The 15,477-nt window shown below is 40.2% G+C and overlaps 1 protein-coding gene across 1 annotated transcript in view; it reads left to right on the top strand.

The window, feature by feature from the left end:
• Nucleotides 1–15,477, top strand: part of LOC124284375 (leucine-rich repeat-containing protein 71-like) — a 70,999-nt gene that overhangs the window by 36,974 nt on the left and 18,548 nt on the right. The window contains 1 exon segment of the mRNA XM_046720462.1: nucleotides 14,330–14,368. Within this exon segment, the coding sequence (XP_046576418.1) occupies nucleotides 14,330–14,368 (39 nt within the window).

Raw genomic sequence — 15,477 nt, 5'->3', positions numbered from 1 at the left:
GCTCACTGAATAGGGCTCAAGCAATCTATACTCTTCCTGAGAGGCCACTAAACTTATCTTGTGAAGACGCTCACTAAATAGGACTCCAGCAATCTATTCTCTTCCTGAGAGGCCACTAAACTTATCTTATGAAGACGCTCACCGAATAGCAATCTGTCTAGTTTTGCTATGGTTGTAACCTGCTTGACACATGTCATCGGTTCCCAATTGCATAGATTGATGCACATGCTGTTGATCACTGGATTGTTTGGTCCAGTCTCGATTATTCACACAGTCGCCATATAGCTGGAATATAGTTTGGCGTTAAACAAGAAACAGTCATCATAAGGTAAAGCAATATGCGTGAAGCAGGATATCTGGTCGCAACCTGCTTATAAGTAATGTAAGAGAAGAACTACTTTATGGCACAGTAAAACTCCAATGATGATATTTCAGCCCTGAAGGTGTTATAGAGCCTTCCTCCAGGTGAGCGTCACAGACAAACCATTGACAAAATTCCTTTAATAGAACAGCTTGAGGTAGAATCTGCAACAGTCTAGTGCATGACTAGAGTTGAACTGGGTGAAATATCTTGGCTTTCTTGCATGATACATTGTAGATATGAATGTAGAGTAGACAAACAGATTAGCTAACTTAATGGCTCTAGCTAACTTAATGGCTCTAGCTGCCTGTGTAAACAGCACATGAATTGACATGGACAAACATGTTCCAGTCTTGGTGCCTGTAGATGTGTAGACAGTCTAGATAACTCGCTTCATTGGCTGAGACACTGATGATGTCACTGTGATGTCATGGTGGTCTGTGAAGCAATAGGTTGTAATATTTCCAGGGAGAGGTCACTTGATCTCATCCAAGTGCTACCTCCTGTGGAGGTCAGTTTTGGATGGTAACAGACAATACCATACTCAGGCCTCAGTTCAGTAGTTCAAGTCATAGTCTGTATATGTCTCTGCCATGCTTGCTAAACGGAGTATTTTCTTAAATCTGCCTCAGGATTAAAGTACAAGTGAGGATATATATAAGTTAGAATGCTACTTATTTGCAAAAGTGTTCTCATTGGGAATCTTAAACATTTTTTCAAAAGATATTATTTCACAATTTGGTCACTGCTGTGTTTAAATGTAAGACAATCAGTAGAGAGAGCTTTAGTCATGTACAGTGCTTGTAAGATGGGTAGAGTTATCTCCCTTACACTGCTCCATGACAGTCTTGTGACGTGAGTTTTCTCTTGAAACTCTCTTGAATACATTGAGTATAGTGTATGTGGGACAGGTCAGAGTTGACCCCCACAATCACGGGACTGACCTCTGTCCTGAAGCTGTTGATGATTACTGAGATGACATTAAAGAAATTAGATATGAAACAAACATCTTCCTGAGCACATTGTCTTCGATGAACCATTTATCTTAAATAACTGTACTTGTCAGGTACTTTTGGCATCACATATCGGTAGATATTTATTGATAAATCTCTGATTGCCACCATGTAATGCAGTGTTTATAACTTTGGATCAGTAGCTGAAGCAGCAGTGTATGTATGATGACTAGTTTGTCTTTAGCATTTTTGCAGATTGGTTCAAACACTTTTTTCTTTAGCTTTTTATCTGAGCAATTTACTTTGATTTGGTAAACGAATCCTTGCCAATTTTAGATATTTTGCAGAAATCTTTATTATTTCTTTTCTTTCATTTTAAGTAAGTTATTTACCCTTGGTTTGTTTTTGATAACCATTATAATTAAGACAGTTTGCTTTGTTTATTGTCCTTGAAATGTTTTGCTATGCAAACACTTTGCTTTGATTATATTTTTTAACTGTTTATTATATTTTGTATTTATGTTTGGAATATGGGACACACCACTGTTCTAGCTGGCTATCTTGTCCTGAGCAGGCTAGAACACTTTCTGTTCTGTGGTGATTCCTGCATGGAGTTGAACCCAGACTATCAGTGGTTTGGTGGACAGGTTCTATGGTCTCTGGTCATCATGACCCAATGTGTGGGATGCTGCTCCCAATATCAGTCACTGGATTGTCTGGTCCAGGCTAGAGACATGTGATTTACAGGCTTGTTTTGTGTGCGTGAATATAGCTGAACACAGTGTTGTGAAGCTGTAATGATGCATGTTAAGTTTTGATAACGTGTTTTATAATGAAATTTCAGTTTAATAATCACAATGTATTGAAACTAACGTTTATTTTTGTTGCTTCCAATGTTGCAATGTTCAGTCAATGAGAGCGTTGATTCCTGAGGCCCTGATTTTCAGTATGAGCATGAAAGATTTGAGATTACTTGCCACTTTTGAGGCAATAGTTACCCCACCTGACTTCAGAAGGGGACGTAATGATTTACCTGCATCAAAAGAAGTAAATTTTGAGTATTTTTCTGAAAAAAAATTGTCTGCCAGACTTGGCACGTCTTGGCTTCCTTTTACAGTTTAGTGGTTTTTCATACAAAACATTCTTCAAAATTAATCGTGATTGTCAAAGTGTCATTAACTCTTTCATTAAAAACACAGGTTTATCTATTGGGCCACTGAAAATATTAATGGTTAGTGTAACAATGATAATAAATTCAATTTATAATTCATCAACATACATTCCACAGTAAAAGATCACTACATTGGTATTGTCTTGGTCAGTGGGTCAGTGTGCTTGTTGATTCATTTCAACCCACAATTAACTGACAGGTGCCCTTTCCCTGATGTATCTAGAGTGGGGTCTATTTTGTAAGGTCACTCACTGAAGGAGACGCATCATGTGCTATGTGTGCTCCTGTGTAGGGCAGTCACTCAGGCCTACCAAAGAAAGCTATCCGACTGTGTAGAAAAACGCAGAAAAGCCCACATTAATCGTGGAAAAAGCAACATAAACATATTACCTCGCTACTGAAACAGTAAACACGGGCAACGAAAGACTATGAAACTGCAACATTTTAATCAGAAAACTTTGACCTCTACTGCGCATTACGATCCGCGCTTCTTTCAGCTTACTGAACAACCTTGAATGGCCTCACGTAGAAAAAGTATTGAATATGTCGAAATAATTGCTGTCAATCATTTCATATGAATGGAAAGTAAACTAAACAAGTGTGCACACAAGTATCATGATGATAAATGCCAAATAACACAGCAAAAATACTTAGAAAGGTACATGTATGTAACTTTTGTCCAAGCTGTAAAATGTCAACATGCGTTCGAGGCTTCCTCTTCCATATGCACATGCGCAAACTCAAAGTTGCAGGCTCTTCGTTTTTTTATCCAGTTTTAGCGATTTAAAGTTCCCGTTTTAACTGTTTCAGTAGCGAGGTATTATGTTTATGCTGCTATTTCCACCATTAATGTGGGCTTTCCTGCGTTTTTCTGCACAGTGGCAAAGTTTTCTTTGGTAGGCCTGTCACCGATCCATCTGATTTCACTGACCCAGTTAGTGACCTTCACCTTCACCTTCACCTGTCCGGAACACAGAGCCTCTACCCAACCAACCTACATTCAAATACAGACTCATTGAAAAACAAACAACCATAGGACCCAATCTGGTAGAGAAATGTGAAATAAATGATTCCAAAACATGTACAGTCCAAAATGAGAGTGAGTTGCCGGGTTGTGATAGTTGTGGAACAGTCAAAACCACAAAATTAAATGTTACTGTGGTTTTTACAGTCATATTTCAAAACAGTTGCTGCTTCTACTTATCAGATAAATACTGTTTTTGCTCAACAAAATGTTAAAGATTATAAATATTTAAGGAATATTTCTTTTTTATGAAATTGCTTACCTCACAGGGACTGTTCATAATTTATGGCGGGGGGAGGGTGTGTGATGACACACCTCTCCCCCCAAATCAATGTGTACAAGATTTATGAACTCCCACCTCCCCAGAACAAAATGTGTGTTTACCCTACCCCACCCCAAATCATCATCACCCCCCAGCCATACATTATGAACAGTTTCTTTACTTAAAGAACCACTAAACTTTGTTTTTTTGTACTCTGTTAACTATTACATATGAAAGATTTGTGGTTAGACTTATGCGGAACACCAAATTCATTCTTAAAAAACTTGTGGTTAATTAATACCGAGCGATTAAAAGTTGCCAAAATGTCGCCTGCTTCACTCTCGCCCGCCTTTACGAAACCACAGACAGGTTACGTAACTCTGTCGCCAGAGCACTGCAGTGACGTCATATGAGGAACGATTTTCAGTTAATTGTATAGAAAGTGTGTAGCACGCTCATCATTTTGATGATTTCTCGACATCAAAGACAACATGCCGAATCGTTGCTTTGTCGTCAATTGTTCCTAGGGGTCGGGCGATGGTGTCACCATGCACAGATTTCCACAGGACCTCGCAGTTCGTTCTAAATGGGTTATGTTTGCGAAGCGACCATTGTGGAAGCCTGAAACGATATCTTACTTGTGTTCAGATCGCTTCATGGAAGTTAAAGAATCAAAACTACTTACTAGTTGTAGTAAAAGATGTACATGATTGATGACCATAAAGATTTTCCGTGACACAACTTGTAACATAACGATTTCATCCTCGGGGGAGAGGTTGTGGTCGAAGTAACAATAATATTGTAAGTAGTATTATATTGACACCCACCTCGCTGCCACGAGAGAAATTGTTATGTTATAAGCTATGTCATGCAAAATCCTATTGCCATCAATCAAATACATATTTTACTACCAGTAGAAAGTAGTTTTGATTTTGTAACTCGATGAAAACAAACCTAATTAGCATTTATCCTCAGACTGGCGAATGTTCGCGACAGGGCGCCGCCATTTTGAAAATCGTAAAGTGACGGGCTGAAGTCTGTTAGAATTAATGAGATTATGGTTTGTTTTCATCAAGTTAGAAAATCAAAACTGATTTCTACTCGTAGTTAAATATGAATTGGAATCATAACCAAAAGGATTTTGCATGACACAACTTATAACATAACGATTTCTTCCACGGAAGCGAGGTGGGGGTCGAAGTCACAATACTGCGCAATAAATTTCTTGCTAGATGCACATGGTTAATGTCCACTCACCGGGATGTAGATACTAGTCAATGCGCGTCTTTATATTTGGTCTTATAATCCTAATTAGTTTATTATCATACTTGTATGCATTTTGAAACTTAATAAGAAACAGACGATCTGCTGATGCTTATAGTGAATATATACCAGAACTGTAACATCTAGACATTTTGTAGTTTGCCAATGTGAATCATAATTCGCACACACACCCTAGTGTATGTTGTCTGTCTCATTACACTTCACGGCGAAAACAATGATTCTGTTGAATGCCACGACAAATGAATAAAAACAAAATGCAAATATTAAAATTAAAAGATTAAAAATGCAAAGATTAAAGTTATAGGAACAATGTCAGGCTATTACCTTGCTCGAGGAATGTATCCATCGATATCCACAAAAACGAGTGATATGCCATTCATCTGCAGCTGTTCCAAGTGATGTGTCTTTTAACAGTTTAATATACGAAAAAGTGATAAATCTTTTCAGGTATTTCACATTGGTGTATAGTCTCATTGGTCACCCAAGATAGCACACCTGGCAACTAATTGCATAATGTCCGTCTTTCTTTACAGTAATTTAGTTAGCCAATAATGAGCAATCAATCAATGTATTGCCGGTTAATCCTTTGAAAGAAGGACATTGTTTTTACGCAGACACTGACACGCCAGAGTGTATTCAGTATAGTTTAGTAAATGTACATACATAAACACTACCTTTTGACAAATCAGCTGTGAAAAATAAAAGTAATTAATCAATTAGCGTGTTATCGGTTAATCCTTTGATTGATGTTTATAATGTTGAATATTTACTCCAGACACAAGAAATGCCAAATGGGAACCTTTGTCGGGTAATCTAAGTGTGTTACCATTAATTATATCTGTTATAAATTCATTAACTGACCATCAAGTGAATGATGACAAATAACATGTGTAGGTTTATACCACCTAACACGGGTTACAACAAGGGAGTATTAATTGCTGTATTGCATGTGTGAACTTATGGGCCGACACTGTTTTGAGAATACAAACAGATTTTTACATGACATGATTAAATATTGAGGTAAAAAAACACAGAAATAGGATCAATTTGGATTAGTCATTATACAAATAAGGCCTAACGATACCAAGCGATTTTGACAGAATCGTCTATGAAAACAAGTTGTAACTCGGAAACTAGGCAAAGCAGGAGACAAAATTAAATGACAGTAGATTGTGAGAACATTTATCTTTCATTTTCAACAACAGTTGTCACGATTTCAGGTTTATACAAACCTGTAAACAAGATAATTTACCCCCTGAAATGTAGATGAATTCTGCATCGGCCATCACATCTATTCCTCATATGACGTCACAGAGACGCCCCGCTCTGATTGGTTGAGATTTCGTTCCCGGGTGAGAATTGTGCACTGTTGTCAAAAAGGTCGATTTAAGTTAATTAAATACCGAAGTGAGTAGTTTTAATGACGGGGTTTCATTTATAGCGATGCCAGCTAGTGATTTATGTATTTGTACCCCCCTAGAGTATATGTGATCTTTAACCTTTAAGCATATGCCCATTGATATTCATGACCCCTAACTTTTGTTGTTGAGTAAATGTGACTGACAACTAATGATGTTATTTCTTCTCTCCTCTAGAAGCCCGAGGAGCAAGAGGTTATGATCCTTTTCTCCAGTTTTACTCCAGTTTTACTCCACATTGCTTTGAAGCTGTCCCTGTCCGAGAGATTCACCTGCCCAACACAACACACACATACAAGTTGTTGAAGGGATAACAGTTTTACTACAGTAATCGTGTACAACATTTGAGGTTTAGGATGGCCCTATATTCCAAGGTGCCCCAAATTGCTGTGCAGAGTTACATCCCCTAGGTGCACCAGTAACCTATAATCACGTAATTGATCGGTTTCATTATTGTTGTCTCAAGCGGGAAGTCCTAAATAAGTGGCATGCAGCTTTAAGCAGGATGTTAGCCAATCTGACCACTGTAATCTCAATAAATGTCACCATTTCTTTGGCAGTAAATTAATACATTCGTAGTGATGTTCATACATTTGTAGCGATACATTGTCAACTTTAAATATCTATTAATACGTCAATATCCCAATATAAAATGGCAGCTTAAGTATTTGACAAAACTGAACATGAATCTTATAACATTGTGATTTGAAATTTCAAATATCAGATCCTGCCCTGCCTAGGGGACACAACTCTGGACTTCACATTCCTGTACATATGGTGACAGGGGCACTGTGGGATTTATAAAAAGCTATCAGTCAGCAAATGCTTTGTAACAGTCATAAGAAAATCAAAACTTCTCTTACAAAATATGCCGCATGTGTGAATTTACTTGAGATCTGCTGCTTGTCGGAATATGTGTGACAGAGTGTTTGGGGTGGATCTCTTTAGTGTTTCTCTCCTCTTGAGGTTTTTTGACAGTGGGTGGTACTAGCTGTGTGTCTGACCCTCCTACAGCTGTTTCTGACCCTCCTACAGCTGTGTCTGACCTTCATCCTGTGTGCTTGTACTTCTCAAATACTCCCGCTGATATGAGTGTTCTTACTATAAAGAAAACATATTTACAATGTGTATGGTTAAACATGTACTGATTTCATACATCTACTTGTTGAGTGTTTCATTTATGTGTTTCAATTTGCCCATTAATCTGTGATACTTTTCACAATAGTGATTCTTGCTCCTTTCTGTGACTATTTGTTGGTCAGTAAATTCTGTAATGATATTATACCAATTGATAAGCTCCTACTTTGTCAAGATATTTGAAAGGTTTTGATGCTGGTTCATGTTTCATGCAGTATTTGTTCAGGTTTTGATGAAGACGTGATATGAGCCTATGTAGACTGGCCTTTGTGTGCAGACATAGGAACACAGGTTTTTACTGCAGACAGTTTTCTTTAAGATCAATAGTATTCATTAATACCATAATAGATGCATTAATAGCAAAAACTCAACTCATGAGAGTTCTTTGGAATTTTGACTGCAATATGCACTATATTCCATAGACACACCTATAGTTTCATATATCTCACAGAAACACAACTAGTTCCATATATCTCACAGAAACACAACTAGTTCCATATATCTCACTGAAACACAACTAGTTCCATATATCTCACAGAAACACAACTAGTTCCATATATCTCACAGAAACACAACTAGTTCCATATATCTCACACAGAAACACAACTTGTTCCATATGTCTCACAGAAACACAACTAGTTCCATATATCTCACAGAAACACAACTAGTTCCATATATCTCACAGAAACACAACTAGTTCCATATATCTCTCACAGAAACACAACTAGTTCCATATATCTCACAGAAACACAACTAGTTCCATATATCTCACAGAAACACAACTAGTTCCATATATCTCACAGAAACACACCTAGTTCCATATATCTCACAGAAACACAACTAGTTCCATATATCTCACACAGAAACACAACTAGTTCCATATATCTCACAGAAACACAACTAGTTCCATATGTCTCACAGCAACACAACTAGTTCCATATATCTCACAGAAACACAACTAGTTCCATATATCTCACAGAAACACAACTAGTTCCATATATCTCACAGAAACACAACTAGTTCCATATATCTCACAGAAACACAACTAGTTCCATATATCTCACAGGAAACACAACTAGTTCCATATACACAACTAGTTCCATATATCTCACAGAAAACACAACTAGTTCCATATCTCACTCACAGATATATCTCACAGAAACACAACTAGTTCCATATATCTCACAGAAACACAACTAGTTCCATATATCTCACAGAAACACAACTAGTTCCATTCCATATATCTCACAGAAACACAACTAGTTCCATATATCTCACAGAAACACAACTAGTTCCATATATCTCACAGAAACACAACTAGTTCCATATATCTCACAGAAACACAACTAGTTCCATATATCTCACAGAAACACAACTAGTTCCATATATCTCACAGAAACACAATTAGTTCCATATATCTCACAGAAAGAACTAGTTCCATATATCTCACAGAAACACAACCAGTTCCATGTATTTTTCAGAAACACAACTAGTATCATATATCTCACATAAATACAACTTGTTTCATGTATCACAGAAACATTACTAGTTTCATATATCTGACATAAATACAAGTTGTTTCAAATATTTGTAGCAGAAGCATAACCCATTTTTACCATATCTCCCTGCTTACAATGGTATTACTGTTTGTAGCAGGTGCTAACCCAACCATACCATGTAGTCCCAGCTTACAATGGCTTACTGTTTGTAGCAGGTGCTAACCCATCCATACCATGTAGTCCCAGCTTACAATGGCTTACTGTTTGTAGCAGGTGCTAACCCATCCATACCATGTAGTCCCAGCTTACAATGGCTTACTGTTTGTAGCAGGTGCTAACCCATCCATACCATGTAGTCCCAGCTTACAATGGCTTACTGTTTGTAGCAGGTGCTAACCCATCCATACCATGTAGTCCCAGCTTACAATGGCTTACTGTTTGTAGCAGGTGCTAACCCATCCATACCATGTAGTCCCAGCTTACAATGGCTTACTGTTTGTAGCAGGTGCTAACCCAGCCATACCATGTAGTCCCAGCTTACAATGGCTTACTGTTTGTAGCAGGTGCTAACCCATCCATACCATGTAGTCCCAGCTTACAATGGCTTACTGTTTGTAGCAGGTGCTAACCCATCCATACCATGTAGTCCCAGCTTACAATGGCTTACTGTTTGTAGCAGGTGCTAACCCATCCATACCATGTAGTCCCAGCTTACAATGGCTTACTGTTTGTAGCAGGTGCTAACCCAGCCATACCATGTAGTCCCAGCTTACAATGGCTTACTGTTTGTAGCAGGTGCTAACCCATCCATACCATGTAGTCCCAGCTTACAATGGCTTACTGTTTGTAGCAGGTGCTAACCCATCCATACCATGTAGTCCCAGCTTACAATGGCTTACTGTTTGTAGCAGGTGCTAACCCATCCATACCATGTAGTCCCAGCTTACAATGGCTTACTGTTTGTAGCAGGTGCTAACCCATCCATACCATGTGTAGTCCCAGCTTACAATGGCTTACTGTTTGTAGCAGGTGCTAACCCATCCATACCATGTAGTCCCAGCTTACAATGGCTTACTGTTTGTAGCAGGTCCCAGCTAACTGTTTGTAGCAACCCATCCATACCATGTAGTCCCAGCTTACAATGGCTTACTGTTTGTAGCAGGTGCTAACCCATCCATACCATGTAGTCCCAGCTTACAATGGCTTACTGTTTGTAGCAGGTGCTAACCCATCCATACCATGTAGTCCCAGCTTACAATGGCTTACTGTTTGTAGCAGGTGCTAACCCATCCATACCATGTAGTCCCAGCTTACAATGGCTTACTGTTTGTAGCAGGTGCTAACCCATCCATACCATGTAGTCCCAGCTTACAATGGCTTACTGTTTGTAGCAGGTGCTAACCCATCCATACCATGTAGTCCCAGCTTACAATGGCTTACTGTTTGTAGCAGGTGCTAACCCATCCATACCATGTAGTCCCAGCTTACAATGGCTTACTGTTTGTAGCAGGTGCTAACCCATCCATACCATGTAGTCCCAGCTTACAATGGCTTACTGTTTGTAGCAGGTGCTAACCCATCCATACCATGTAGTCCCAGCTTACAATGGCTTACTGTTTGTAGCAGGTGCTAACCCATCCATACCATGTAGTCCCAGCTTACAATGGCTTACTGTTTGTAGCAGGTGCTAACCCATCCATACCATGTAGTCCCAGCTTACAATGGCTTACTGTTTGTAGCAGGTGCTAACCCATCCATACCATGTAGTCCCAGCTTACAATGGCTTACTGTTTGTAGCAGGTGCTAACCCATCCATACCATGTAGTCCCAGCTTACAATGGCTTACTGTTTGTAGCAGGTGCTAACCCATCCATACCATGTAGTCCCAGCTTACAATGGCTTACTGTTTGTAGCAGGTGCTAACCCATCCATACCATGTAGTCCCAGCTTACAATGGCTTACTGTTTGTAGCAGGTGCTAACCCATCCATACCATGTAGTCCCAGCTTACAATGGCTTACTGTTTGTAGCAGGTGCTAACCCAGCCATACCATGTAGTCCCAGCTTACAATGGCTTACTGTTTGTAGCAGGTGCTAACCCATCCATACCATGTAGTCCCAGCTTACAATGGCTTACTGTTTGTAGCAGGTGCTAACCCATCCATACCATGTAGTCCCAGCTTACAATGGCTTACTGTTTGTAGCAGGTGCTAACCCAGCCATACCATGTAGTCCCAGCTTACAATGGCTTACTGTTTGTAGCAGGTGCTAACCCATCCATACCATGTAGTCCCAGCTTACAATGGCTTACTGTTTGTAGCAGGTGCTAACCCAGCCATACCATGTAGTCCCAGCTTACAATGGCTTACTGTTTGTAGCAGGTGCTAACCCATCCATACCATGTAGTCCCAGCTTACAATGGCTTACTGTTTGTAGCAGGTGCTAACCCATCCATACCATGTAGTCCCAGCTTACAATGGCTTACTGTTTGTAGCAGGTGCTAACCCATCCATACCATGTAGTCCCAGCTTACAATGGCTTACTGTTTGTAGCAGGTGCTAACCCATCCATACCATGTAGTCCCAGCTTACAATGGCTTACTGTTTGTAGCAGGTGCTAACCCATCCATACCATGTAGTCCCAGCTTACAATGGCTTACTGTTTGTAGCAGGTGCTAACCCATCCATACCATGTAGTCCCAGCTTACAATGGCTTACTGTTTGTAGCAGGTGCTAACCCATCCATACCATGTAGTCCCAGCTTACAATGGCTTACTGTTTGTAGCAGGTGCTAACCCATCCATACCATGTAGTCCCAGCTTACAATGGCTTACTGTTTGTAGCAGGTGCTAACCCATCCATACCATGTAGTCCCAGCTTACAATGGCTTACTGTTTGTAGCAGCAGCTAACCCATCCATACCATGTAGTCCCAGCTTACAATGGCTTACTGTTTGTAGCAGGTGCTAACCCATCCATACCATACCATGTAGTCCCAGCTTACAATGGCTTACTGTTTGTAGCAGGTGCTAACCCAGCCATACCATGTAGTCCCAGCTTACAATGGCTTACTGTTTGTAGCAGGTGCTAACCCAGCCATACCATGTAGTCCCAGCTTACAATGGCTTACTGTTTGTAGCAGGTGCTAACCCATCCATACCATGTAGTCCCAGCTTACAATGGCTTACTGTTTGTAGCAGGTGCTAACCCATCCATACCATGTAGTCCCAGCTTACAATGGCTTACTGTTTGTAGCAGGTGCTAACCCATCCATACCATGTAGTCCCAGCTTACAATGGCTTACTGTTTGTAGCAGGTGCTAACCCATCCATACCATGTAGTCCCAGCTTACAATGGCTTACTGTTTGTAGCAGGTGCTAACCCATCCATACCATGTAGTCCCAGCTTACAATGGCTTACTGTTTGTAGCAGGTGCTAACCCAGCCATACCATGTAGTCCCAGCTTACAATGGCTTACTGTTTGTAGCAGGTGCTAACCCATCCATACCATGTAGTCCCAGCTTACAATGGCTTACTGTTTGTAGCAGGTGCTAACCCAGCCATACCATGTAGTCCCAGCTTACAATGGCTTACTGTTTGTAGCAGGTGCTAACCCAGCCATACCATGTAGTCCCAGCTTACAATGGCTTACTGTTTGTAGCAGGTGCTAACCCATCCATACCATGTAGTCCCAGCTTACAATGGCTTACTGTTTGTAGCAGGTGCTAACCCATCCATACCATGTAGTCCCAGCTTACAATGGCTTACTGTTTGTAGCAGGTGCTAACCCAGCCATATACCATGTAGTCCCAGCTTACAATGGCTTACTGTTTGTAGCAGGTGCTAACCCATCCATACCATGTAGTCCCAGCTTACAATGGCTTACTGTTTGTAGCAGGTGCTAACCCATCCATACCATGTAGTCCCAGCTTACAATGGCTTACTGTTTGTAGCAGGTGCTAACCCAGCCATACCATGTAGTCCCAGCTTACAAATGGCTTACTGTTTGTAGCAGGTGCTAACCCATCCATACCATGTAGTCCCAGCTTACAATGGCTTACTGTTTGTAGCAACCCATCCATACCATGTAGTCCCAGCTTACAATGGCTTACTGTTTGTAGCAGGTGCTAACCCATCCATACCATGTAGTCCCAGCTTACAATGGCTTACTGTTTGTAGCAGGTGCTAACCCATCCATACCATGTAGTCCCAGCTTACAATGGCTTACTGTTTGTAGCAGGTGCTAACCCATCCATACCATGTAGTCCCAGCTTACAATGGCTTACTGTTTGTAGCAGGTGCTAACCCATCCATACCATGTAGTCCCAGCTTACAATGGCTTACTGTTTGTAGCAGGTGCTAACCCATCCATACCATGTAGTCCCAGCTTACAATGGCTTACTGTTTGTAGCAGGTGCTAACCCATCCATACCATGTAGTCCCAGCTTACAATGGCTTACTGTTTGTAGCAGGTGCTAACCCATCCATACCATGTAGTCCCAGCTTACAATGGCTTACTGTTTGTAGCAGGTGCTAACCCAGCCATACCATGTAGTCCCAGCTTACAATGGCTTACTGTTTGTAGCAGGTGCTAACCCAGCCATACCATGTAGTCCCAGCTTACAATGGCTTACTGTTTGTAGCAGGTGCTAACCCATCCATACCATGTAGTCCCAGCTTACAATGGCTTACTGTTTGTAGCAGGTGCTAACCCATCCATACCATGTAGTCCCAGCTTACAATGGCTTACTGTTTGTAGCAGGTGCTAACCCATCCATACCATGTAGTCCCAGCTTACAATGGCTTACTGTTTGTAGCAGGTGCTAACCCATCCATACCATGTAGTCCCAGCTTACAATGGCTTACTGTTTGTAGCAGGTGCTAACCCATCCATACCATGTAGTCCCAGCTTACAATGGCTTACTGTTTGTAGCAGGTGCTAACCCATCCATACCATGTAGTCCCAGCTTACAATGGCTTACTGTTTGTAGCAGGTGCTAACCCATCCATACCATGTAGTCCCAGCTTACAATGGCTTACTGTTTGTAGCAGGTGCTAACCCAGCCATACCATGTAGTCCCAGCTTACAATGGCTTACTGTTTGTAGCAGGTGCTAACCCATCCATACCATGTAGTCCCAGCTTACAATGGCTTACTGTTTGTAGCAGGTGCTAACCCATCCATACCATGTAGTCCCAGCTTACAATGGCTTACTGTTTGTAGCAGGTGCTAACCCAACTATTGGTGGTCGCAGTTCTGGTGGTGAGTAGCTGAAGTGTTGAGCTGTTTGACTCGATTAGTTCTTGTAACAACTGTTGTGACAGACTTTACCCTGGAAGAATTGGTTAGTGTAGATTCATAGGTTGTTCTGAGAATTTGCTTTAAATTGTTCAGTATTTTGGCATCGATAGGGGCACATGATGTTTATTTGTATCATAGCAACGAACCGTGAATATTTCATGGTATCGAAATCAGAAATGTTGACCTAACTGATTCTGTGCATGTTGACATCATTAGATAATTCCTTATGTTTTGCTTTGGGAAGTTTTTACTGACAACGTTGCACTTTCTGTTTTGGCCCTTGACAAACTGATTTGTCTCAAGCTTATGACTGACCTGAAACTGATACTCAAACTTAATATTTACATTTAACTGATGCTCTGGATTTTAACAAGTTACATACCTTCTTTCACAGATTCCAGTGTAACTTTACAGTGTGTTAATGTTGTAGGATTTCTGACTTACATGGAAATCTAATATAGCTCTACAGGGAAAAGTCTGCATAGAAATTTACAAGATATTTTTATTCAGTTTTTCAAAAGTTTCTTATAATTAACGATTTTACTAAAATGCATACTAATAGCAGTGTTGAGTCTAACACGCACTCTCCTAGACACTGTTGTGTGATCACAGTGTCGTAAGGCCGAACACATTGACACTGTTGTGATAACACTCCTCTGTAGTTGTAACACTTCAGTAATACAACTGAAAACAACAAAGCAACATTACCTGAACATACAGTGTCCACTACTTTATAACCTGAACATTTATATTACCTGAACATACAGTGTTCACTACATTATTACCTGAACATACAGTGTTCACTACATTACCTGAACATACAGTGTTCACTACATTATTACCTGAATACATCCAGTGTTCACTATGTTGTGTACTACTGAAAATACAGTGTTCACTACGTTATTACCTGAAAAATACAGTGTTCACTACGTTATTACCTGAACATACAGTGTCCACTATGTTACCTGAACATACAGTGTCCACTACGTTATTACCTGAACATACAGTGTCCACTATGTTATTACCTGAACATACAGTGTCCACTATGTTATTACCTGAACATACAGTGT

The sequence above is a fragment of the Haliotis rubra genome, unplaced genomic scaffold (assembly GCF_003918875.1).
Source record: "Haliotis rubra isolate DU_JTF1 unplaced genomic scaffold, ASM391887v1 Scf335, whole genome shotgun sequence".
Taxonomy (NCBI): Eukaryota; Metazoa; Mollusca; class Gastropoda; order Lepetellida; family Haliotidae; genus Haliotis; species Haliotis rubra.
The sequence above is the reverse complement of the archived record's forward strand: the minus strand, read 5'-3'. Positions and strand labels throughout refer to the sequence as shown.